Below are 25414 nucleotides of genomic sequence, written 5' to 3'. Positions count from 1 at the left end.
CGTCAGCAGGGGCGGGGCCAGCGACACGCTGGCGTCATCAGCGCGCGCCGCACCCGGAAGAGACGTGGCAGCGGAGGGATAATCGGAGCGGCCCGAGGTAGAGCGCGCAGAGCGGGAGGTCGGCTGAGCGCGGTGTCTCTCCTTCCGCGCCTCGGGCCAGCGCTCGCGCCCGTCGACACCGGTGCGGCGGTCGATCGGTAAACACGGGGCGGGGGGTGGGGCGGAGAAACCTGTGCTGAGGTGGGGGCGGAGCTTAGAGGGGGTGGGGCTCAGGCGGAGCCCCTGGGGGCGGGGCCGGTGGTATCGGAGGCTCGCTGGTGGAGGGTCCTGGCTGGGGGCGGGAGCCAGGAGGAATGAGGAGGGGTCCCCGCAGGCGGGATTCGTTCGGGGGGCGTGGCCCGGAATGTAGAGGGGCAGTAGGCAGGAATTGGGGGTTGGGGCGATTATGAGAGATGTTTAGGGGAGTTAAGAGTGGAAACGATCTGGGCTTTTGAGTTCGTCGTGGCGGACATCGGAACCTGGCTCTTTGTCAACTCAGACCCCTTTCTCAGGGTCGAATATGGGACTTTGCAAGTGCCCCAAGAGGAAGGTGACCAATCTGTTTTGCTTCGAACACCGGGTCAACGTCTGCGAGCACTGCCTGGTAGCCAATCACGCCAAGGTGGGGCCTTCAGGGGAGGGGCTGAGCAGGGCAGTGGGTGGGCAGGCCGGATTGGTTTCCTCCAACTCCGTGAAGGGCCAGGGGTTGGCATGAAGATCCAGGAGGGCAGGAACTTGGTATCTTTTGTGCTCCGCTCTATCTCCAGCCCTTAAGACAGACTCTGGCACAGTGTGTGCTCAATAAATGTTTACTGATGGAACAAACGAAAGGATGATTCTCCTCTGTGATGAGAGACAAGCAGCTGGGCCTTGAGGATATGGGCCCCCGTTGTGACCTCTCTCTCCCACTCCAGTGCATCGTCCAGTCCTATCTGCAGTGGCTCCAAGATAGTGACTACAATCCGAATTGCCGCCTGTGCAACATACCCCTCGCCAACCGGGAGACGACCCGCCTTGTCTGTTATGGTGAGGCCTGCCCAGCTTGGTGACCAGTTTCTGGGTCCTCTCTAAGCAGCAGGGCAATGAGATCTTCCCAAGCTTGGGAGGCTGGAGCCCCAAGTTCTAGTCCTATGTTATTTATCTGCTGTGTGAGCTCAGGCAAATCATTTTCCCTTTCTAGGCCTCTGTGTTTTTCCCTAAAAATTAAAGCTCTTAATTTCTTTCTTTCCCATTTTGAGGGTGGAGTGAGAGCCAGTCCAACTTGTGGGTATCATTTTGGCTGTAAGCAGTAGCTGGCTGGACCAGCAGGGAGCTGAAGGCAGGAGGCTTTTGGACATTTGGGATCTGCTATTCATTCCAATTAAACAAGAAGGGAGTTTCTCACAGTACATTCAGCCAAAAGAAGTTGGCACTCACATGTTCCATGACCTTGACCTGGTGCTGGTGTAAGAAGCTTAACTCCACTTTTTGAAGGAGCTAGTGCAAAAGAGCTCCATGTGTGTGTTTCTCAGTGTGATGAGTGTGTGGGTATATGCACATGAATTTAATGTATGTTAGGACTTTATGTGTGTTAGTGTCTTTGTACCTGCGGATGAGTGAATGGAGAAATGCATGTGCACGTATGAACACAGGTGTGTTGGGAGGTTGCAGGAGAATGTGTGGGTGACAGTGCTTGAGTTTTCAGCAAACGTGAATGTATAGGCGTGTATGCTTGGGAATCAGTGTGCCCCCAAGTATAGATGCAGGGGATGGTACTTGTGTTTGATTGTAGGTGTACAAGCACTTGTGCATATGCGTTCGGGGGCATATGTGTGCCTCTGTGTGTCTAGGAACTTTTTCTGAAACTGTTCTTGATTAGCTGTTAGCACAAGGAGCTTGTGATGAGTGTGTGTTCAGAGAGGACTCACTTTGAGGGTCGCTGACGTCTTCTTCACACCCTAGTGGGCTTCTCCCTTCTGTTGCGCTGGGGATCTAGCTAGCATCTGGTTGACTGGGTCAGGTAGCAGTGGCCAAGAAGGCCACATTCTTAGGGAACACTGTTGAGATGGACCTGAGCGAGGACAGGAAGGAGAACGCTGTGGGCTTGTGTGTGTGGGTGTGCATACGTCCGTGTAGCAGGCTACGGGCTGTTGCTGGGCTAGATGTCCTAAGTGTCTTCTTCCTCATGCCTCTCTTCCCCCGTTTCATGGGCCCTAAGACCTCTTCCACTGGGCCTGCCTCAATGAACGTGCTGCCCAGCTACCCCGAAACACAGCGCCCGCTGGCTACCAGTGTCCCACCTGCAGTGGCCCCATCTTCCCCCCAAGCAACCTGGCTGGCCCTGTGGCTTCCACACTGAGAGAGAAGCTGGCCACGGTCAACTGGGCCCGGGCAGGACTGGGCCTTCCTCTGGTGAGAACCTGTCTGTCTGTCTGTCTGACTGAGCATCTGCCCTGGGTCCCACCTGGGACAGATGGGTGGGTAGGGACAGCCCCGGGCAGGCTGGTGACACAGGTTCCTTCCTGCAGATCGATGAGGTGGTGAGCCCGGAACCCGAGCCCCTCAACACCTCTGACTTCTCTGACTGGTCTAGCTTTAATGGTAAGTGGTGGTCCGCACTACACCTTTGGGGGCCCTTGCCTCCCTGCTCTGCTTGACCGCTCCCTTCTTGCCACAGCCAATGGTACTGCTGAACAGGAGGAGATAACCAGCGCTTCCGCTGCCCCATCGTTCTACAGCCAAGTCCCCCGGCCCCCCGCTTCCCCTAGCCGGCCCGAGCAGCACACAGTGATTCACATGGGCAATCCTGAGCCCTTGACTCACGGTGAGCCAGGGAATTGTGTGGTCTAGGGGAGGATAGAAAGGGAATGGGCCACCCCGGGGGACCCCCTCCTCTCTCTGACAAAGGCATTACCTCCCCACAATTCTGAGATGCTCTGTTGGGCTGAGAGGGCAAGGACTTCCTGCCCTCCCCACTCCCCACCCTGCTGCAGGCCAGTTTCTCTGAGCCTGTGGATACCGGTGGCTCTGCCCCTGCAGCCTCAGCCCCGAGGAAGGTGTATGACACGCGGGATGATGACCGTTCACCAGGCCTCCACGGGGATTGTGATGACGACAAGTACCGTCGCCGGCCTGCCCTGGGCTGGCTGGCCCAGCTGCTCAGGTACGCAGGGTCAGGTGGGCCCGGCTGCCAGAAAGGGGGAGGAGAGAAAGTGAGAGCCAGAGGCCCAGGCATGATCATTGTGTGATAGACAAGATGGGCTTCAGTTTGGGTAACCACAGTACCTGGTATCTGTCTACTCAGAGAGGCCCCCGCTGAGCTCTGGGAGTCTTGAGTCTGGTTCGCCTTAGGGCTCTTTCCTCGCCTGCTAGGTATCTGAGGCTTGAGGTGGGGCTCTTTGAGGCCCCTTCCTCCTCTGACAGCCCCTGAGCCTAGCGACTCTGATGTGCCCGACATGTTCTGGTTTGCAGAACGGTGGTTGCTTCCGCCAGTTGGAGCTGCACCGTCCGCTGCGTAACAAGCAGGCGTGGGGATAAGCTGGCACACTGGAAGCAGCAAGGCTTGGGGACAGTGGCACCGGGGCCAGAAGGCAGGCATCATGTCTGGGGTTCCTCTCCGGGCCGAGGGGCCCCTGACCTGACTTTCCCCTCGTCCCCCCCAGGAGCCGGGCTGGGTCTCGTAAGCGGCCGCTGACCCTGCTGCAGCGGGCGGGGCTGCTGCTGCTCCTGGGGCTGCTGGGCTTTCTGGCCCTCCTCGCGCTCATGTCTCGCCTGGGCCGAGCCGCAGCTGACAGCGATCCCAACCTGGACCCCCTCATGAACCCTCACATCCGTGTGGGTCCCTCCTGAGCCCTCGCTGGGAGCCGGGCCAGCCTAGGACCTGGGGGCCTGAGGTAGGGCGGTCTAGGGACTTTTCTTCTGCTCCTCCTCTTCAAGCCTGAGACACTAAAATCCCAGGCCCACTCCAGTCCACGAGAGTGGCTGCTGGCTGGGCCTGGGGCCCCTGCAGGGCAAACGTTTGTCTTGACCTGCTTACCCTGAGTCTCCAGCCCTCTGCCCTCCTCCCCACAAAGGAGATGACAGGTGGAAATAAATGACAGACTTTATTAAAACACCGAAGCCGCCTTTTCCTTCCCCCTTCTCAGCCCAGCCCTCAGGCCTCAGTGGTTCTCCTGCCGGTACTGGATGGCCAGAAACTCCAGGGACAGGCGGTTGAAGAACATGACTCCATTTAGGACTGGGCAGACGAGAGAGCCCCTATGAGCATTCCCTGCCCGCTCTCTGCCCTGCCTCGGGATCCAGAGCTCCCCTCCCGTTCAGCACGACCCCCTCCCCCACTCACTCAGGATGGTCAGGGCAAAGCACCGAAGACACTTGTCATCTGTCATCTCAGCATAGAGTGATCCCATGGCGGCCCAGCAGATGCTGATCACCTGAGAGAACTGTAGGCCCCGTCCAGTGGGGGAGTGGCCCCCTGAGACAACAGCGGGGCTTCTATCAGCCCCGGGGCCTCCCCCGACCAGCCCTTGAACCCCGGCCCCAGGCTACCATCAGGACCACCGTGTATTGAAAGCTCATGCGGTCGTAGCGGTGGGTGACGTAGAAGTTGTGCACGTCGCTGGCAAGGACGCCAAGGTGTATAAAGAAGAGCACCAGGGCAGCGGCAGTGAGCACCATGCCTTGTGGGAAGAAGAGCACAGCCAGCCGGTCCACCCACCGCATCGCGGCGACCGCATAGACTCGAGCCCGACAGCGGAACCTGAGCAAGCCGGCCCCGTTCGGGAGCAGCAGCTGACCCTTCTGGGTCCCGAGTGCGTGGTCTGGAATCGTGGCGGGGTGCTAGAACCACGAGGACATAGGAGGGGGACAAGATTCTAGAATACAGGCTGATTCCAGCCAGTATGGGAGTGGTTCACGGGTGGCGGGGGGAGCTCCAGGTTATGGAAGGTCAGACGGAGGGCTGACGGTACAGACCAGCAGGGGCGTTGAGGAAGGGACAGTGTCCCTCGCCATCCTGGCTGCGCGCATGCTTCGTGTGCTCGTGCCCGTCTGCTCACCGAGCCCCTCGATGGTTCCGCACCGGGTGCACTTGTGGGCACCTGACTGCAGAGCCAGGGCTCAGAATGTGGGAGGGCATGTCCTAGGTCCGTGGCAAGTCTAGACGAGGCCCTGGGTGTGTAGCTCGAGGGCACCCCCAGGTGAGGGGAGGCCTGGGCCAAATGGCTCCAAGTTTTTGCTCCATTCCCGAACGGGGAGGAACGAGGCGAAGGGAAGAGACAAGAGCTTGCCCACAGCTGTCCTGGGGCCCTCGCCATTCCCTCCCTTGGCGTGGCCCAGAGAGCACCTAGCTTTTCCATCCTCCCTCAAAGGTCCGAGGACCTGATGCCCACCAGCTTCACCGTCTGCCACCTTTCAGCACTCAGCACGTTCACAGCCATCAGCCCCGTCCTTTCCAAGAGTCCCAGGTGAGGCTGGTGGCATAAATCCTATTTTGCACCCAAATCCGAGGTACAGAGAGGGAGTGTCAGCCTGGGCGCTCATGGCCAATGAGTGAGGGGCTCACTGAGGACTGAAATGAAGGTCCAGTTCTACCCGAGGCTGGGACTGACTGGGTAGGGACCCTTCCAAGCAACAAGAAAACATTTAATGGAAGAGAAACATACATGGAAGAGAGGAAAACTCTAGAACTCAGAAGTATCATCCAGAAAAATGGGCACAAATGGTGTAGAGGGACATGAAATTCCCAGGGACTAGAGTAGAAGAAGGGTACTTGAATCCTGCCCCACCCCCGGCCTCCTTCCTCTCTGCCAGCCACAGAAGTCAGGTTCACGGTCAAGACCCAAAGTCCCCTGCCATTTCCATGCTTGCTTCCCAGTGTCATTAATCACCACAGTCCCTCAGACCCCACATTCTGACGTAGGGGTGACTCACCCAATGCCCAGCTGTTGGCCCATGGTTGAAATCATTGCAGCTCTAGTCTCAGGTGACTACAAATAAACTTTCATACCTTAGGGCTTCTGGCTCAATGCCATTTAGAAGTTTAAGTAGCGTATGACTCTGTTCTTGTAAAAGATTTGGGTAACACACAAACATACAGAGGAAAAGGCAATGACCTCCCTCCTGCCACTCCTACCTACCTAACAGAGGTAATCCCTTCAACAGTTTGGTGAGTGGGCATCTTTTGGGTTCCTTGGTTTTTTTTTTTTTTTTAAGATTTTATTTATTTGACAGAGACCACAAGAGAGGGACACAAGCAGGGGAATGGGAGAGGGAGAACTGGGCTTCCCGCTGAGCAGGGAGCCTGATGTGGGGCTTGATCCTAGGACCCTGGGATCATGTCCTGAGTCAAAGGCAGACGCTTAACCAACTGAGCCACCCAGCTGCCTCTCAAGCTATTTTTTCTACTGGTTATAAATGTTTTATATCTCTTCTGGGCAATATCTACTTGTAATATCAGCATCTGAACATGTAATGGTAAATAGCAACATCAAATGTTCGTTCCTATGAGTAACTAAACAAGGCCCTAGGAATGGCACCAGCTAGACATGCTATACTCTTGGTCTTATTCATTTATTTGACAGATCACAAGTAGGCAGAGAGGCAGGCAGAGAGAGTGGGAAGCAGGCTCCCCGCTGAGCAGAGATCCTGGAGCTCCATCCCAGGACCCTGAGATCATGACCTGAGCCTAAGGCAGAAGCTTAACCCACTGAGCCACCCAGGTGCCCCCGACACCGTATTTTTTAAACAGCCTCTGAACATCCTTTGGAACATAAATGGAACATTCCTGAACACAGATTGCAGGGGTCAGCAAACTTTTCCTGAAACGGACCAGATAGTAAATGATTTAGGTTTTGGCCCCCATAAGGTCGGTCTCTCACTCTCTTTTCTAAGATTTTACTTATTTATTTGACAGAGACACAGCTTGAGAGGGAACACAAGGAGGAGAAGTGGGAGAGGGAGAAGTAGGCTTCCAGCTGAGCAGGGAGCCTGATGAGGGGCTCCATCCCAGGACCCTGACTTGCGCCTAACAACTGAGCTACCCAGGAGCCCCCATAAAGTCTCTCTCACAACTACTCAACACCTCTGTTGTAATGCAAAACCAGGCATAGAAAATATGTAAACAAGGGGGCCTGACTGTGTTCAAATAAAATTATAGACACTGCCATAATTCATATATTTCGTATTTTATGAAAATGGTCTTAAACTGACATAGACATATTACATTATTTTTAAGTGTACAATGTAATGATTTGATATTTGTATATATTTTAAAAGCATCACAAGTCTAGTTAAAATCTGTCACCCAACGAGTTACAATTGTTTTTCTCCTGATGAGAACTTGAAAGATCTACTCTGGTTATATGAATGTTACAAAATTTTCACCTCATGAAATGTCATTTATATATTTTTTAACCATTAAAAACAAATAAACAAAAAAACCCAACACACCAGTCCTAGCTCATAGGCCAAATGAAAACAGGTGGCGGGATGTGTTTGGCCCGCGGGACCCCTGCCAAAGAATGATTAAACAAGGTGGTTACCATTCCAACACCCTCCACACCCCCGCTCCCACCCCAGTCCCCGCCCCCGCCCCCGCCGCCAGCCAATCACAAGTAATGTTTCAAGGACCACCTGGATAAAGTCGTTTTCTCTGTTAAAACTCATCCTGTCTCAGTCTGAACTTCATTCCCGTCCGACTGAGCGCTGCACCTTGGTGAAGACCTGCATTTTGATGAAATTGGATGCCTGAGAATTACCCTCAACATCTCCACCAGCCCCTCACTTAGTATGGCCCACCAGTGCCTGACGATCTCAAGAATTGGGCTTCTAAGCACGTATGTTGCGCTTGGGGACTTCAAAAAAAAAAAAAAAAAAAAAAGGGAAAAAGAAAAAAGAAGAAGAAGCATTAGCAGCTAGAGGCACCGCACGCCCTGTACGGGCATCTAACCCTCTCGGCCTTTTCGCAGACTCCTGTGAAGTCGCCCCCCACTCCGACCCCGGATTAGGAATGGGGGGAAACAGCCGCCCCCCAAGGAACGAGCCAATGCCAGGATGTCAGGCACGCGCTCTCTGGCTCCACGGCCGGCGCTGCTTCCGCGGCATCCAGGGACATATTCCGGGGGCTTCTGCGTGCCGGGCTGCGGGACTGGGAGCCACGACTCGCTTTCCTTCTGGAAGGGAAGCACCCCACAAGTTCCAGTCAATCCTTCCGCTCGAAAGGCTGGGGGGAAGCCAGGGCTCTCCCGGAACCTCTTCGCTCGGGGAGGAAAGGGACGGGGGAACGCTAGTCTCGAAGGACCCAGGGCTGCAGGGGGACGTTTCAGCTGAAGGACTGCCTCGTTGCAACAAGAACTTTATGGCTCCCGGAAGTGCTTCCTCCCGGTCCTTTTCCCAGCCTGACGCCCGTGGGCTGCGGCTGGAGCGATGGCGGCGGCAGCCGCTGGACCTGGCACGGGGTCTGGCCCTGGGGACTCTCCGGAGGGGCCCGAGGCAGAGGCCCCGGAGCGTCGGCGGAAGGCGCACGGGATGCTGAAGATTTACTACGGTCTCTCTGAGGGGGAGACGGCGGGGCGCCCCGCAGGGTCGGACCCCCTGGACCCGACGGATCTCAACGGGGCGCACTTCGACCCGGAAGTGTACCTGGACAAGGTGTGTTTTTGTGTGTTGGGGGAACCAAGCCCCTGATACATTGCACCCCCAGGTCACGACTTCGACTTTGTTGCAGGGGTGAGGGAAGCAGGGGCTCCTAAAAACAAGGCGACCCTCGGGGAGGAAGCGGGGGCAGAGCTGGAGTGTAAGGGGGGCATGGGCAGACTTACCCTGGCCTGAGGAGGTGCGGAGTGTGAGGTGTCCGGGGCTGATGTTCTGGTAGGCCCGCGGCAGGGGGCGTGGCCCGGGCGCTGACGGGCTCTGGACTGGGCCCTGGCTGGGTCTGAGCATTTCAAAGGCTGACAAACCCCAAACAGGGTCGAATCCAGTAACTGCTGACCTATGCCACGGATAGGCCCCATGTCTAGGATTCCTGACAGGGGTCGGGTGAGGGTTTTCTTGCACCGAAAGCCGACCAGGTAGGGGTTAGCCGAGGGCCATGGGGGTCCCCAGACCTGAGCACTAACACCCCGATTTCCTCCAGCTGCGTAGAGAGTGCCCCCTGGCCCAGCTGATGGACAGTGAGACAGACATGGTGCGGCAGATCCGGGCTCTGGACAGCGACATGCAGACCCTGGTCTATGAGAACTACAACAAGTTCATCTCCGCCACAGGTGATTCCCGGTGGGACACACAGTCCCGCTGCTTACCTGTTGTCCTGTGTTGGGGAAACCAGCAGGGGATTCAGGGGGAGGAGACCCAGACTCTAGTCTTTTCCTGACATGAATCCCCTCTCACCTCTCTCTCAGCGCTTTGGTGGTCAAATGACTAGAGAGGTAATAGCTGCTCTCAGAGGGTTGCTCTAAGGATCAAAGGGGAGAAAAAACAATGAAATTTTAGACTGACATGGGTTGCCTGAACCACTTGGAGTCCCTGACACTAAGAATGTTTCAGGATGAGTTTGTTTCTCTTACTAGTGGTAGCTTTCTTCTCTTGTCCAGGTCTGTCTTGTGACTGGGCTTGTTTCTCTTTCTCTCCCTCCCTCTATCCTTTCCCCCTTTTATTTATTTATTTTTAAAGATTTTATTTGTTTATTTGACACAGAGAGATAGATCACAAGCAGAGCAGAGAGGCAGGCAGAGAGAGAGAGGGGGTGGGAAGCAGGCTCCCTGCTGAGCAGAGCGCCCAGTGCAGGGCTCGATCCCAGGACCCTGAATTCATGACCTGAGCCGAAGGCAGAGGCTTAACCCACTGAGCCACCCAGGCGCTCCCTTTTCCCCCTTTTAAATCAAGCGAAGAAACAGAAAACTTAGGACATTAAGGGACACAAAGATCATGTAAAGGTGTTGTGTTTTTTTTTTTTCCCCTTCCTGTCCCATTTATTCTCAGTCTAGGACAGTGCTAGACAATGTTCAGCTATCAGTCACAGTAACTACTCTTCTTATGTTGGTGAAATGCACTACTCAGACTTTCATGATAATTTTGGACCCTTGTGTACTTAGTCCTAGAGGCGGGTCTTCAGGGTCTGTCTGTGGTCCCTGAGAATGTTGGGTGAACCTTTGCGAGGTTCATTCTGACATCTCTTACCCTACTAGTGTCACAATGCTGGGTGTGGTCACTGTTCTTTTGTCTGATGTGAAGCAGGTTCAATGAGTAGGCATCTCTTTATTTGGTAATACCAGCATCCACCAACAAGAATTTCTGGGGGTGCCTGGGCATCTCAGCTGGCTAACAATCTGGCTCTTGATTTTGGTTCAGGCTGTGATCTCAGGGTCGCAAGATGGAGATTAAGCCTTGTGTTGGGGCTCCAAGCTCAGTGGGGAGTCTGCTTCTCTCTCCCACTCTTCCTCTCCCTCTACCCCTCCCCCACCATGCTCTTTCTCTCTAAAATAAATAAATCATTTTTAAGAAAAGAAATCATCATAATTTCTGAGCTACGGAATTTCCCACCAGAATTTTGCAAGCATTGCATTTTCCCTGTGTTAGAATTTGTATAGTTTTGACATTGAGCTCTTGCTTAATGAGGATGGCTTGTTATTTTATCTTTTTCCTAAGAAAGGGAGAAAATTATAAAGTGAGTGTTGGAATCACGGGTTCTAAATCTATAAATACTTTAAAGTCTTACATCCATTCAAGAAGTATGCATTGAATGCCTCTTTTTTTTTCCTTTTTTTATTTGCCAAGAGCTGTTCCGCGTATTGAGGATATAGTAATGAACCAGCTAGGTTGAGCTCCTCCCTGTAGCCTGTATCCGTATCCTAGTTGGGGAGACAGTCAATAAATGAATGCACAAAGGTGGTAGTAAGTGCTAGAAGAAGAAAATAGAAAGAAAAGAGTGATGTGTGTGTGGGTCTGCCTTTAGCTAGAGTAAGTATAAGACCTGTTGGAGGTCGTGACGTTTGAGCAGGGCTTTGAGGAGAGCGAACCAGCCCTGCTGGGGGAGGAAGCAGCAGGGCCAGAGGCTCTGAAGAGAGTCAGGTGTATTCAGAGTATGGCAGGAAGTTAAGGGGGAGCGAGGGAGGAGGAGAGTGGTGGGTGATAGGGTAGAGGGTTTTGTAGAGGACCAGATTTTGTAGGGACATAAAAGTGTGTATGAGGATCCCGCTCTTTACTCAGAATGAGATGAAATGAGAAGAATGGGGTAACCTAACTTTTATTTCAAAAGGACCCCTCTGTCCACTCTGTGGGGAAGGGACCATAGGGAGGCAAGGGTGGCCGAGCCCCCCATTAGGTGGCTGTTGCAGCAGTCCAGGCGAGATGCTGGCGGCATGGACCATGATGGCAGCAGGGGAAAGTGGAAGGATCTGAAATTGGTTTTGAATTGTTTACTTGAAGGGTGTGGAGTTCAGAGAAGGCTGGAACTCGAGGTACGGGGGAGTAGGAGGGGCTCTCCGAGGGAGGAAGTATACCGAGAGAAGAGGTCTAAGGACTGAGCCCTGGGGCATCCTGACGTTCGGAAGTATTGAAGAGGGGGAGGATCTCATGAAGGAGGCAGCATTTGTGGAGGTTTGAGGACAGTCAGGGCCTGGGTGTCTGAGCAGCCGCAGGAGGGAAGCATTCCAAGAAATAGAATTGATAAGCTTGGCTGAAACATAGCGTATGGAGTGCTGCCGGATGGTGCAGAGAGAGAGGGAAGATGGCAGTGGCAGAGTCTTCGGCAAAGGGGGAGATACAGCAGTGCATGGTCAAGGGGTTGGCCTTCACCAAGGGTCAGGAGCTCCTCTGCTGTAGCAGGGAGAGCTGCGTGTGGGCAGAGCCAGTCAGGCGGGCAGCTGTGTAGAGTGTAAGTACATAGTAAGGAAGTGTGCCTTTATCCATACTAAGCACTAAGCTAAGCAAGGAGTTCAGACATGAGAGTGATATGGCAGATTTCTGTTCTGAAAAGATCCCTCCAGCTGCCCTTGGAGGAGTGGGTAGGAGAGGTCTAAAATGTGGGGAGGCCTTGTCGCTTGTCCAAGCCAGACATCTGGGGAGCTTACATCAGGTTGGTAGTGGTGGAGATGGATAGTGATGGACAAACCGAGAAATATTTGCGGCAATATCGACGGGCCATGGTGTTGAGGAGCTTTGGGCATAAAGAATGACCCCGAGGTTTCAGCTTGATGGTCAGATGGTGGGTGTGGTGGTCAAGAAACCGTGAGAAAATCAGGTTGGGAAGAGGGTCATGATGAGCTAGAGTTTTGGTTTGGTGTGGTTTGATTATTACTTCTAAAGGGGAGCCAGGTGTGAAATGAACCTGGGAGATCCTATGGGGCGATGCATGTCAGATAATAACAGCATCTGCTGTCAGAAGAAACCTTTTTTTTTTTTTTAAGATTTTTATTTATTTATTTGACAGAGAGAGAGATCACAAGTAGGCAGAGAGGCAGGCAGAGAGAGAGAGGGGGAAGCAGGCTCCCTGCTGAGCAGAGAGCCCGATGCAGGGCTTGATCCCAGGACCCTGGGGTCATGACCTGAGCCGAAGGCAGAGGCTTAACCCACTGAGCCACCCAGGTGCCCATGTCAGAAGGAATCTTGGTGGATCTAGTCCACCTCGTCTTTTCTTTCCTTGGAGTACTGCTAAGGAGTGGCCTTCTGACTAAGGGGAATCTTTATTGAGGGGGTGGGTTCTCATAACGTTGAGGCTAAGGGAGGTAGGTTTCGAGGTGTTGGGAGCGATACAAAAGGAGCTGACAAGAAGGCAGACGGATATGTCGGCCCGGAGCTCAAGAGGAGGGATCTGGGCTGGAAGTTGATAAGCCTGTGAGTCCAGTGGGAAGAGGAAGAGATTTTCAAGGGGAAGTGTGGGTGGGATTGCCCGAGGACTGGATAGAGCCTGAGAACAGCAGAGAGCCCAGGACAGAGCTTTGAGGAATGCCTGTTTGATGGCCCTGGAGAGGAGGGCGAGCCTGCAGTGGAGACAGACGTGGCCATAGAGGGAAGGTGGTATCTGCATGAAGCTATACCCCTTTGACCGACTCATTCGTTTGTTCATTTACTTGCCAAATACTTGATCGCTTGTGTGCCAGGCACTGTTCTAGGTACAGGGATGTAGCTGCAAACAGGACAGTTTCTCAGCCATCACAGAAGATACATTCTAGAGAAAGAGACAGATGATAAATAGAGATCCTCTCGCTCAGCAAGAGCTCTGGAAATGAAATAGGGTAATGGGGGGGGGTGGTCAGGAGTGGTTTAGAAAGGGGGGCAGGGAAGGGGTTTTGTGAGGAGGTGATGATGAAGGTGAATGATGGAGAGCTGACTGTGGGAGGGTTTGGAGGCAGAGCTGCTCAGGCTGAGAAAAGAAGCCGTGCAAAGGTCCTGGGAATGCTCTGGCCAGAGCAAGAGCGACCAGAGGAAGGGAGCAGGACCAATGGGACAGGATATACATGAGGGGTGGCAAGCTTTTTCTGAGTAAAGTACACATTTTAGGCTTTGTGGGTCCTCTGGTATCTGTACTTGTTTCTGCTGTCGTAGCCTGAGAGCCACTGCGGGCTGTAGGTGGGGGAATGGACAAGGCTGGATTCTGGCGAAGCGCATTTACGCAAACAGCTGTGACGTCCAGGATGACATCAGCAAAAATAGCGGAGCAAGCGCATTGGGAAATCCCTCTTCCATAAAAGCAAATGCTGGCCCAAATGCTCAGAATCAACTTTTTTTCGGGACTCTGGAAATTAATCAAAGGTTTGCAACCATCTGAGGAGACTTTATTCGAGAAAAACATTTCGATCTTAGTAAAAGTGGTGAATCCGGTGGGGCTTTTTCCCCCCCTTGAGGATTTACTTATTTATTTGAGAGAGAGAGAGAGCATGAGGAGGAGGGGTGGGGGGGGGGAGAGAATCTCAACTTGGCACTGAGCCCAGCTTGGGACTTGATCTCCGAATGCTGAGATCATGACCTGAGCTGAAACCCAAGAATCCGACACGTAATCAACTGAGCCACCCAGGTACCCCTCCTATGGTGTTTTAACTTACCCCCATAATTTCCTCAGTAGTAACCTCGGAAAAACAGGGCAGTATTTCTCATGTGGAGGGACCAGAACAGGGCTGGAGCTCTTTCAAAGCCTCATGCTGAAAGAATTATCTGTGTAAGCTGTCTGGTGGTTTCCTGAAAGATTCCACGCCATAGATTTCTCTTTATTTGACCTGACCTTGAAGTTAACCTGGTACTAAAAGCCTCTCACGGGGAGGGGGGGGGCGGGGTTTGTCAAAAACAATTCCGGGCAGTTTTTGTGTCTGCCGGAAGTGATGCATAACACTTGCGGCAAACAATAGACTAACTCAAAATCTTAGAAGGAAAAGCTGAGAATGAGACATCCATATTGGAAGTTGAAGGTCACGTACATCATGTGGTACACTGGCTTTTGAGAAAGACCTCAGAATGCTCTTAGTTCTCTCCTCTGGCTCACCTTCGGGCTCTGCCCAAGCAGTAAGTGAGGGCTAAGGCAGAGCTGTAAACTGCGTGGTTGAGTGTCTAAGGTATGCCCAACACACACACACACACACACACACACACAGCCCCTTGGCAAAAACTAAAGAGATTTATTCATTCCAGGTATTTAAAGAAATCCCTGTCCAATAATTAGCCGACCACTAAGCTGAACAAGTACGGATTTCAGTGGCTGTATACAACAAAGGACACAGACCGTGCAGAACTGGTTCAGAGACTAGTAGAGGTTTAGTAACACAGAAAAATAACAAACGGTAGCATTAAACAGCAACAACAAGCAGCTCTGGGCAGGAGAGAGAAGCTGATTTCTAGATTGACCATGTTATATTGTTAAAATGTCTGTTGTTTAACAAAACTTTTTGAGACTGGCAAATGAAGGAATACACAGGAAGGAAGAAAAATCATTAGAAACTGTCTCTGGAGAAGCCCAGGCATTGAATTTACTACAGAAAGATTGAAATCTGCTATTTTAAACAATATTTATGTGTTTATTAGAGAGTGTGCACAAGTGAGGGGAGGGGCGGAGGAGGGAGAGAGAGACTGTCAAGCGCGCTCTGCAGCCCGGCGCGGAGCCAGATGCAGGGCTTGATCCCATGACCCCAAGATCATGACCTGAGCTGAAATCAAGAGTCGGAAGCTGAACGGGCTGAGCCACCTACATGCCCTGGGGTAATGTAGTCTTGTGTGACTGAGCCCTGAACCCATAAGATCTGACACTAACTCCAGGTAAATAGTGTCACAATTAAGTTAAATCGCAGGACACCCAGTTGGTGTTGCAGAACTGCTTGATGCATGGAAAACCCATACATCTGCTGTCAGATGTGAAGTCATGTTGGAATACTCCGAGTGGAGGAGACACACAGGAGTGTCTTTCCTCCCTACAGACACCAAAAGCACAAGTAAGCAAAGGGAAGAAATTGGCAAATTGGACTTCATCAGAATTAAAGTTTTGTGGGGGTGCCTGGGTGGCTCAGTTCGTTGAGCATCCGGCTCTTGGTTTTGGCTCCAGTCATGATCTCATGGTCATGAGATTGAGCCCCGTGTCAGGCTCCGTGCTTAGCGTGAAGTCTGCTTGAGATTCTTTCTCTCCCTCTGCCCCTCCCCTGCTTGGACACACACTCTCAAAAACAATAAATAAAATCTTAAAAAAAAAAGAAAGTTTTGTGTTTTAAAGGTCACTATTTGGGGCGCCTGGGTGGCTCAGTTGGTTGAGCGGCTGCCTTTGGCTCAGGTCATGGTCCCAGCGTCCTGGGATCGAGTCCCGCATCGGGCTCCTTGCTTGGCAGGGAGCCTGCTTCTCCCTCTGCCTCTGCCTGCCACTCTGTCTGCCTGTGCTCGCTCGCTCGCTCTCTCTCTCGCTCTCTCTCTGACAAATAAATAAATAAAATCTTTAAAAAAAAAGTCACTATTTTTTTTAAAGATTTTTTATTTATTTGACAGAGAGAGAGCGATCACAAGTAGGCAGAGAGGCAGGCAGAGAGGGGGCAGGAAGCAGGCTCCCTGCTGAGCAGAGAGCCCGATGCAGGGCTCAATCCCAGGACCCTGGGATCATGACCTGAGCTGAAGTCAGCTCTATTGAGCCACCCAGGAGCCCCCCTAAAGGTCACTATTGAGAAAGTAAAGGACAATCACAGAATGGGAGAAGGTATTTGTAAGTCATACATCTAATAAGGGTCTCATGTCCAGGATATATAAAGAACTTGGACAACTTGGCACTAAAAAGACAAATAGCCCTATATACAAATGGAGGAAGGAGTTGAATCGATGTTTCTCCAAAGAATATACACAGATGACCAAAGAGCACATGTAAAGATGCTCGCATTATTTGTTATTGGGAAAATGCAAATCAGAACCAGAGTGAGGGGCTCCTGGGTGGCTCAGTCGGCTGAACGTCTGCCTTCGGCTCAGGTCACGATCCCAGGGTCCTGGGCTTGAGTCCTGCATTGGGCTCCCTGCTCAGTGGGAAGCCTGCTTCTCTCTCTGACAAATAAAATCTTTTTTTCTTTTTTTTTAAGATTTCTATTTATTTGGCAGAGAGAGAGATCACAAGTAGGCAGAGAGAGAGGGGAAGCAGGCTTCCCGCCGAGCAGAGAGCCCGACATGGGACTCGATCCCAGGACCCCGAGATCATGACTTGAGCCGAAGGCAGAGGCTTAACCCACTGAGCCACCCAGTTGCCCCAAATAAAATCTTAAAAAAACAAAAACAGTGAGATACCACTGCACACCACTGGGATTTCCAGAAAATGGAATATGACAGATGTCGGTGAGGATGTGGAGGATTTGGAACTCTCGTATTACTGGCAGGAAGACAGAATGGTGCACCTGGAAATACTTTGGCCATTCCTCGGAGAGCTAAGCACGGAGTTAGCATACGCCCCAGAAATTCCACTCGTGGGAACATACTAAAGAGAACTGAAAACACGTTCACACAAAAGCACGTACATGAATGCTCATAGCAGCATTATTCATAATAGCCCAAAGGAGCAATCCAGATGGCCACCAGTTGGTGGATGGGGAGACAGATGTGGATCCACACAATAGAACATGCCTTGGCCGTAATAAACCACGACATACTGATTGACGCTCTAATGTAGAGAACCTTGCAAATGTGCTAAATGAAAGAAGCCAGGCACAAAAGGCCACATTTTGTATAATTCCATTTGTGTTAAATGTACAGAACAGGCAAATGCATAGAAATAGAAAACAGATAAGTGGTTGGCAGGGACTGAGGCAAGGGAGAAATGGGGAGTGACTGCCAAGGGTTACAGGGCTTCTCTTTGGGGTGATGAAAGTTCTGGAACTAGATGATGGTATCAGTTATACGATCTTTTTTTTGTTGTTGAAGTTTTATCTTAGTCTTTATTTTTTTAATTTATATTCAGTTAATTAACATAGAATGTATTGTTTGTTTCGGGGTATAGGTCTGTGCTTCATTGGTCTTCTATAAGACCTAGTGCTTACTACAACAGTTACACAATCTTGTGACTATACTAAAAATATTAAAAAGCACTGAATTTTAAAAAAGATTTTATTTGAGAGAGAGCAGAGAGAGAGAGAGAGAGAGCATGTGAGTGGGGGTAGAGGGGCAGAGGGAGAAGGAGCCTGACATGACGCTTGATCCCAGGACCCTGGGATCATGACCTGAGCGGAAGGCAGATGCTCAACCGACTGAGGCACCCAGGGTGCCCCTAAAACCACTGAATTTTATGGTATTTCGATCATGGCCCAGTTAAAAACCAAAATGCTAAACAGGGATCAAGTTAGGTTTGCCCTCCAGGCTGCACTTTGCCAACCTCTGGCCTCGACATTTAGATTATGTAATATTGCATTTATCTGTTTCAAAACTGAAAAGGTCTCAAAGGTTGTACGGTGAAAAGCCTCTTCCCATTCCTTTCCCCAGGGCAGTGACAAAGCAACCTTTAACAGTAAACGTTATTGAAGATGCACAGACATACAGAAAAGTGCACAGGTCACAGGAGGACAGCTGCGTGAGTTTCCCGAATGGAACCCATCCGCAGTCAGCACCCGGGCTGGCAGGGCCCCCTGCAGCCTCCTACCAGTCACCACCCACTCCTCTCCCAAGCTAGGATCTTGGTGTCCAAACATTTGCCCTGGTGCAAGCGGCTTTTCTTAGTAGGCTGCAAATAGTTCAAACTCAGTGGTGTGGGTTTTTGTGGTGGTGTTTTTTCACATGGTAACAACTTTTATTTCCATTTCAATGGCTCTGTGCCTGTGCATTCAGCAACAATGACACCAGCAGAAGGTTTTCTCTTACTCTGTTTCAGTGACAACTTAGTGTTTGGATTTTTTTTTTTTTTTTCCTTTGGAAGTCAGATTCAAATTTCCTTGAACCTAAGTGTCAAGGACCCAAACACCTACTCTAAAAAGGAATCTGCTCTTTTGCTGGTATCATTTGACAGACCTGGAAGGAGGTTATGTCAACAAGTTAAACTGTTTATAAGCAAAACAGAATTTGGGAGAGGATAAAATGCCTCTTGAGCTTCCAGGCTTCTCCATGACCATTAGCCCATGATCCTTCTGGTGCCTCAGCTTCCCTCTTTTGCCTTTGCTCTCCTTTTATTCAGGTTGTTTGTTTGTTAAAGATTATTTATTTGTTTATTTGACAGAGAGAGAGAGAGAGAGAGAGGGAGGGAGAAATCACAAGTAGGCAGAGAGGCAGGCAGAGAGAGAGGAAGGGAAACAGGCTCCCTGCTGAACAGAGAGCCCGATGCGGGGCTCGATCCCAGGACCCTGAGATCATGACCTGAGCCGAAGGCAGAGGCTTAACCCACTGAGCCACCCAGGCGCCCCCTTTTCTTCAGTTTTTAACTGCGTGGCACTCTGTGTGCTGTGCTCTTTAATTTACTGTCAGTGGCTTGGCAATGCAATCATCCTTTTCTAACAAAATACAAACACCTCCAGAGTGGGGCCCCAACGAGTAGTATAGTCATTTCATTTATGTGAGTTTACTTTTTAGCAACTTTTGTCTCTAGAGAATCATCTGTAAGAATAAGGATGAGTGGTCTTGTGCCATAGACCGTGTTGCTAACATGAACAGCTCGTTTTGCTGATTCATGGCTTCCTTGTGTAAATTTTTAGAACCTCTCAGTTGCTCCATAGGTTTTAGCTCTGTGGGTTCTTTCTTATCTTCTCTGTTTTTTTTTCCCTGCAACTTCTGTGTCTGTTCCCTTTGGTTTTCCTTGTCATTGTCATTGACGTTTTTTTCCTTACCTTGCTTCTTGTGCTGTCTCCCCAAGTTGGCTTGCTGCCCCAGGCCTGCTCAGAGAATATTCTCACGGTCCAGGAGCCACACACAAACCAGGTATGGGTGGGAGGCTCACGGGTGACTGCAGGTAGATGTTGCCTGGTTCCTTTCCATAAACATTCATCAGTTTGCACAAGCACCGGCAGCTAAGACAATAGGTCTTCGTAAATACCCTAGTCAATACTGTTACCAATATTTTTCGTCTTTGACCATCCCATAGGTGAAAAGTGAAAATCTCTGTAGTTGCCATTCTTTTGTGAGGGAGGTGGAACATCTTTTGCCTGTTTTAGAACTGTTTGATATCCTTGTCTCTGAACTGCCTGTTCATGTCTTTTTCCTATTTTTCTATAGGGCTGTTCTTTTTCATATTGATTTAGAAGAATTCTTTATGTACTAAGGAGGAGTAGCCCTCTATGAAATGACCTGCAGCTCTTTTAAAATTTCATTATTTTGTAAAAGATTTTATTTATTTGACAGCAAGAGAGCAAGAGAGAGAGAGAGCACGAGCAGGGGGAGTGGCAGGCAGAGGGAGAGGGAGAATCAGGCTTCCCGCCGAGCAGGGAGCCTGATGTAGGGCTCGATCCCAAGACCCTGGGATCAAGCCAAAGGCAGAAACTCACTGACTGAACCACCCAGGTGCTCCTTTTTTAAAAATTTCATCTTTGGGGCGCCTGGGTGGCTCAGTCATTAAGCGTCTGCTTTTGGCTCAGGTCGTGATCCCAGAGTCCTGGGATCGAGCCCTGCATCTGGCTCCCTGCTCAGCAGGGAGTCTGCTTCTCCCTCGCCCTGTCTCTCAAATAAGTAGATAAAATCTTTTTTAAAAAGTTCATCTTTTGATTTAGCTCATGGTGGTTTTTGCAGATCAAACAGTTTTATTAATCTCCTCTTTGATGACTTCTGAGTTTGAGGTATTGTAGAGTGACCTTTCCATCCCTAATATTATTTAAAATTCTCCCTGATTTTCTTCGCATACTTTTGTGATTACATTTTTAAATCACATTTAAACTTGGATTCATCTGCTCTGTGTGTGATTGTGTGTGTGTTAGGTGTGAGCTCTGAATCCAACTATACTTTTGTTTCAAATGGCTCTGCATTTGTCCCAACACTATTTGTTGAATAATTCATCTTTTGCCCACTGACTTGGAATGGTACCCTTATCCCAATAATACATTTCTTTCTTTATGGATTTTTATTTTTGTTTTTTTAAGGTTTATTTATTTATTAGAGAGAGCAGAGGATGCGAGAGAGAATAGGATTGGGGGGAGGGGCAGAGGGAGAAGCAGACTCCCCGCTGAGCAGGGAGCCTGATATGGGGCTTGATCTCAGAACCCTGGGACCATGAGCTGAGCAGAAGGCAGACGCTTAACCAACTGAGCCACCCAGGCATCCCCATATGGATGGATGTTCTTGTCCACAGGAGGTGACAGTGATCAGCAACTTAGAGGTGTGGGACCGAGGACAATAGGGATGGCAGCAAGAAGGGTGTAGTGTGATGCCATGGTCTTCCAAGAAGCTGGGGTCATAAAGGGAAGAAGAGTAGAAACTATCTAGAGGTGTCAAGAGACCAGGCTCTGAGGCACTGGGTGTGAGAACTGTCTCCTTAGGCAGGTTTCCCTTAAGACAAAAGGGAAAGGACCCTTCAGAGAGGGTTGGCTGTGTTCCAGAAGGTGAAATGCAAGGGCTTGGACGTTCTGGGAAGGTCATGAAGGTGTCTCCTCTGTGCCAGGCAGTGGGTTGGACACAGAGGATGGCCCTCAGCAGGAGCAGACAGGTTCCTGCCAGGTGCTCTGTGCTCTCCTTTGGCATCTTGAGTGCAGGGACTGTGGATCCATAAGCCTCTCCCCACCGCACCAGGGCACACCAGGGGTGCTCCCTTCCATTTACTATGACCAAGCGCCATGGCAGACCCTTTTGCACTGAATCATCAATGTGACCCTTGAGGAGCTGGCTCAGGAGCATCTGGGAAGGAGGGGTGTGCGCGCGCACGTGCATGAGCGTGTGTTTGGGGGGAGCATTTGGACCCTGCCTCAAGCTGAGCGCTGCCCCTGTGCCAAGTCATCCCCCTTGCCCTCTCCCGCTCCCTTGCCCGCCCAGACACCATCCGGAAGATGAAGAACGACTTCCGGAAGATGGAGGACGAGATGGACCGGCTGGCCACCAACATGGCGGTGATCACGGACTTCAGCGCGCGCATCAGCGCCACCCTGCAGGACCGCCACGAGCGCATCACCAAGCTAGCAGGTGGGCCGGGCCCCGGAGCGGGAGCCGGAGCTGGAGCCGGAGCCGGAGCCGGAGCGGGCTGCCCGGGGCCCTGGGGCTCACACCACCTGTCCCTGTCCCCGTCCCCCAGGCGTGCACGCGCTGCTGCGGAAGCTGCAGTTCCTCTTCGAGCTGCCCTCGCGCCTCACCAAGTGCGTGGAGCTGGGCGCCTACGGGCAGGCGGTGCGCTACCAGGGCCGCGCGCGGGCCGTGCTGCAGCAGTACCAGCACCTGCCCTCGTTCCGCGCCATCCAGGACGACTGCCAGGTCATCACGGCTCGCCTGGCTCAGCAGCTGCGGCAGCGCTTCAGGTGCGGCCCCGGGGGGCGCTGACCCACCCCGCCGGGCGCCTCCCCGCCCCCCACCCCCGACTTGTGTCAGCGTCCTTCACCGCCGCCTCCCACCTCGCAGGGAGGGCGGCTCGGGCGCCCCGGAGCAGGCAGAGTGCGTGGAGCTGCTGCTGGCCCTGGGCGAGCCGGCGGAGGAGCTGTGTGACGAGTTCCTGGCGCACGCCCGCGGGCGGCTGGAGGCCGAGCTGCGGAGCCTGGAGGCAGAGCTGGGGCCCTCCCCTCCCGCTCCCGACGTCTTAGAGTTCACCGATCTCGGAGGAAGTGGCTTCGTGGGTGGCCTCTGCCAGGTGGCCTCGGCCTACCAGGAGCTGTTTGCGGCCCAGGGCCCGGCGGGTGCCGAGAAGCTGGCGGCCTTCGCCCGGGAGCTGGGTGGCCGCTACTTCGCGCTGGTGGAGCGGCGGCTGGCACAGGAGCAGGGCAGCGGCGACAACTCGCTGCTGGTGCGGGCGCTGGACCGCTTCCATCGGCGCCTGCGCGCGCCTGGGGCCTTGCTGGCCGCTGCAGGGCTGGCGGAGGCCGCCACGGAGATCGTGGAGCGGGTGGCCCGGGAGCGCCTGGGCCACCACCTGCAGGGCCTGCGCGCCGCCTTCCTGGGTTGCCTGACCGATGTGCGGCAGGCTTTGGCTGCACCTCGCCTGGCTGGAAAGGAAGGCCCCGGCCTGGCCGAGTTGCTGGCCAACGTGGCCAGCTCCATCCTGAGCCACATCAAGGCCTCCCTGGCAGCTGTGCACCTCTTCACGGCCAAGGAGGTGTCTTTCTCCAACAAGCCCTACTTCCGGGTATGCCCCCCCCACCCCCATTCTGGGCATTCTTTTATTCATTCTAGAGTTTGGCAGTTTGCAGGGCACCAGTCCTTGCCCAGGAGCTCTGAACGTGGTTTCAGGCTGTCAGGAGGAAGGCTGGCACAGCCTGGAGGGGAGGGGAAGGCCGGGAGGACATCTGCAAGCAGGGTCCCCAGCACTGGCTTTGTCCCTTTGCAACCCCCCCTCCCCTGCCAAGCAGGGGAGCTGCTCTTGGGTCCTGGAATGCAGGATGAAGCTGTCCCTTGGAGAGGGGCTAGGGCATTTAGGGTCCCAGACGAGGGTTGCTAGCAGCCCCTGCCTGGGAGAGGGGACCTGCTATGTATCCGGGGCCCTCCTTCTCACAGGGCGAGTTCTGCAGCCAGGGTGTTCGCGAGGGCCTCATCGTGGGCTTCATCCGCTCCATGTGCCAGACAGCACAGAGCTTCTGTGACAGCCCCGGGGAGAAGGGGGGTGCCACACCGCCAGCTCTGCTCCTGCTGCTCTCCCGCCTCTGCCTGGACTATGAGACAGCCACCATCTCCTATATCCTCACCCTCACTGATGAACAGTTTCTCGTGCAGGTGAACCACTAGCTCGCAGCAGGGTCGGGGATGGTGGTTCCCCACAGACAGGGCTGTCGTGGTCAGACTCAGGCCAGCTGCCTAGGCCCTGCCCCGGCCCAGCCTGTGCCCTGCTCCTGCCTGGCAGGGGCCCCTGAGCTGCCCCCAGCACTCACTGTCTCTCTGTCCTTTGCGCCCCTGGCTCAGGACCAGTCTCCGGTGACGCCCGTGAGCACGCTGTGTGCGGAGGCGAGGGAGACAGCACGGAGGCTACTGACCCACTATGTGAAGGTGCAGGGCCTGGTCATCTCGCAGATGCTGCGCAAGAGTGTGGAGACCCGGGACTGGCTCAGCACCCTGGAGCCCCGGAACGTGCGTGCCGTCATGAAGCGGGTGGTGGAGGACACCACGGCGATTGATGTGCAGGTGCTTCCCCCCAGGCTGGCTGGGGGCTCCTGGTGCGGGCTGTGGGTGTGGGGGTAGCAGCCCACGGAAGATCAAGACATCAGTGCCTGCATCTGTGGCCTCGTTCCTCCTCAGCCCTGGCTGGGGCGTCTTTGCCCCGTTTCATCCAGCATCCCGGGAATCAGGGCAGCAGGGCTAGCACGGAAGATGGGGCCTCAGTACCAAGTCTTATGTCCCGCCTTTGCCCCCCCTCCCCGTTCTCTAAACAATGACCAGGTACCAAGTAGATACCAGGTCCCCACTACCCTGTGATTCTCCTAACGAATGAGTTTGTCATTTAGGGTGTCCTGGAGGCTCCCTTTGCTCTGGCCTCCTTGCAGTGCCTCCTTTCACCACCAGGTGGGGCTTCTGTATGAAGAGGGTGTCCGCAAAGCCCAGAGCAGCGACTCCAGCAAAAGGACCTTCTCTGTGTACAGCAGCTCTCGGCAGCAGGGCCGCTATGCACCTAGCTACACGCCCAGGTCTGGCTGGCCAGGGTAACCCCGGGGGGAATGGACAGAGGATGATGGGGGTGCAGGGTGGGCTCTGATTGCTTGTCTCCCCCGCCATCCAGCGCCCCAATGGACACTAATCTCTTGAGCAACATCCAGAAGCTGTTTTCTGAGCGTATTGACGTGTTCAGCCCTGTGGAGTTCAACAAGGTCTGAGCCTGCAGTGACCCCACCTTCCAGGGGCCCTTGGGAAGGTTGGCTGAAGAAGTCCTATACTGAGTCAGGGAACCTCGGACTCTGTCCCTACCCAGGCTCCATCTCTGGGCTGTTTCTAGGAGTTGAGTGGTCATCCGGAGCCCCACTGTCACCATATCCCTTGGCCCTCTGCTCTGACGTTGGTGTGCTCCCAGCCTGGGTCTAGATGTGCATTAGAATGCCTCTTTGACTCTTGTCCTTGTCGTTAAAGTAGTCCCGGTCCTTCCCAGGAATTCCTGTCCACACCTTCGTCTGTGCCCCAAACCAGCCCACATTCTGGCACCTGGTGTTCTTTTGTCTCTAACTCAGCAAGCCTCTCGACTCCCCATGTTAGTGCTGACTCCCACCTCTGCTTCTGATCATTGGGCCATCCCTGTCTGTTCTCCAGAAGATGGTGCCAACATTGTATCTGTCCCTCCCTCTCACGGGGGTCCTGGGACTTTTACACCCTGGCCTTTTGCTGTCTCTCTGGCTCCCGCCCAGATCGCGGGTGCCCTCAGGGACCCAACGACCCTTCCCAATGCATTCCTGTATCCTTGCCCGCAGGTATCCGTGCTAACGGGCATCATCAAGATCAGCCTGAAGACGCTGCTGGAATGCGTGCGGCTGCGCACCTTTGGGCGCTTCGGCCTGCAGCAGGTGCAGGTGGACTGTCACTTCCTGCAGCTCTACCTGTGGCGTTTCGTGGCCGATGAGGAGCTTGTGCACCTGCTGTTGGATGAAGTGGTGGCCTCGGCCGCCCTGCGCTGCCCGGACCCAGTGCCCATGGAACCCAGTGTCGTCGAGGTCATCTGCGAGCGGGGCTAGGCGGGGCCGCTGCCATGCGCGGGCTTGCGCTGTCGCCCCAACCTCCCCGTGCCCCGGTCTCCCGTGCGTCCGCGGCCCCCTCCCCTCCCGGCCTCCAGACCCGCCAATAAAGACGTGTTGTCTCCTCCTGTTGTCTCCTCCTCCCTCTGGCTTGCGGGGGCGGGGCCGGCTGGGGGTGGAGGTGGCTCGGGAGGCGCCCGCGGCCG

The 25414-nt window shown here is 53.3% G+C and overlaps 3 protein-coding genes across 4 annotated transcripts; 2 read left to right on the top strand and 1 right to left on the bottom strand.

Moving 5' to 3' along the window:
- The first annotated feature begins 22 nt into the window (after window positions 1-22).
- ZFPL1 (zinc finger protein like 1) lies at window positions 23-4131 on the top strand. Its single transcript, XM_080817270.1, has 8 exons — window positions 23-197; window positions 552-661; window positions 954-1065; window positions 2237-2430; window positions 2547-2619; window positions 2696-2842; window positions 3058-3181; window positions 3681-4131. The coding sequence occupies exons 2-8, from the start codon at window positions 560-562 to the stop codon at window positions 3865-3867; spliced, it is 939 nt and encodes a 312-aa protein (XP_080673396.1). The 5' UTR covers window positions 23-197; window positions 552-559; the 3' UTR covers window positions 3868-4131.
- A 47-nt stretch (window positions 4132-4178) lies between these two features.
- On the bottom strand, window positions 4179-4780 carry TMEM262 (transmembrane protein 262; the record flags this gene model as incomplete). Its single annotated transcript, XM_080817349.1, has 3 exons — window positions 4567-4780; window positions 4361-4460; window positions 4179-4255 (listed from the first exon to the last, which is right to left on the bottom strand). Exons 1-3 carry the CDS (start codon window positions 4738-4740, stop codon window positions 4179-4181), a joined length of 351 nt encoding a protein of 116 aa, XP_080673475.1. The 5' UTR covers window positions 4741-4780.
- A 3247-nt stretch (window positions 4781-8027) lies between these two features.
- On the top strand, window positions 8028-25334 carry VPS51 (VPS51 subunit of GARP complex). Of its 2 annotated transcripts, none has more exons than XM_080817193.1 (10): window positions 8028-8667; window positions 9152-9281; window positions 21394-21540; window positions 21650-21869; window positions 21970-22687; window positions 23056-23271; window positions 23458-23676; window positions 24055-24176; window positions 24269-24356; window positions 24948-25334. In XM_080817193.1, exons 1-10 carry the CDS (start codon window positions 8443-8445, stop codon window positions 25206-25208), a joined length of 2346 nt encoding a protein of 781 aa, XP_080673319.1. In that variant the 5' UTR covers window positions 8028-8442; the 3' UTR covers window positions 25209-25334. The 2 variants fall into 2 exon arrangements, with proteins under 2 accessions (XP_080673319.1, XP_080673320.1); XM_080817194.1 differs by lacking the exon at window positions 8028-8667 and adding an exon at window positions 8955-9054.
- Window positions 25335-25414: the final 80 nt, after the last annotated feature.

This window comes from Martes martes (genome assembly GCF_963455335.1).
Source record: "Martes martes genome assembly, chromosome: 10".
Taxonomy (NCBI): domain Eukaryota; kingdom Metazoa; phylum Chordata; class Mammalia; order Carnivora; family Mustelidae; genus Martes; species Martes martes.
The sequence above is the reverse complement of the archived record's forward strand: the minus strand, read 5'-3'. Positions and strand labels throughout refer to the sequence as shown.

Bases quoted from the DNA above. Each gene is read 5' to 3' on its own strand.
- ZFPL1 (XM_080817270.1), top strand. From the start codon at position 560: ATGGGACTTTGCAAGTGCCCCAAGAGGAAGGTGACCAATCTGTTTTGC. The intron at 1,066-2,236 runs GTGAGGCCTGCC...ATGGGCCCTAAG, and splicing joins GACCCGCCTTGTCTGTTATG to ACCTCTTCCACTGGGCCTGC. The intron at 3,182-3,680 runs GTACGCAGGGTC...CGTCCCCCCCAG, and splicing joins TGGCTGGCCCAGCTGCTCAG to GAGCCGGGCTGGGTCTCGTA.
- VPS51 (XM_080817193.1), top strand. From the start codon at position 8,443: ATGGCGGCGGCAGCCGCTGGACCTGGCACGGGGTCTGGCCCTGGGGAC. The intron at 8,668-9,151 runs GTGTGTTTTTGT...GATTTCCTCCAG, and splicing joins CGGAAGTGTACCTGGACAAG to CTGCGTAGAGAGTGCCCCCT. The intron at 23,677-24,054 runs GTGCTTCCCCCC...TTTCACCACCAG, and splicing joins CCACGGCGATTGATGTGCAG to GTGGGGCTTCTGTATGAAGA.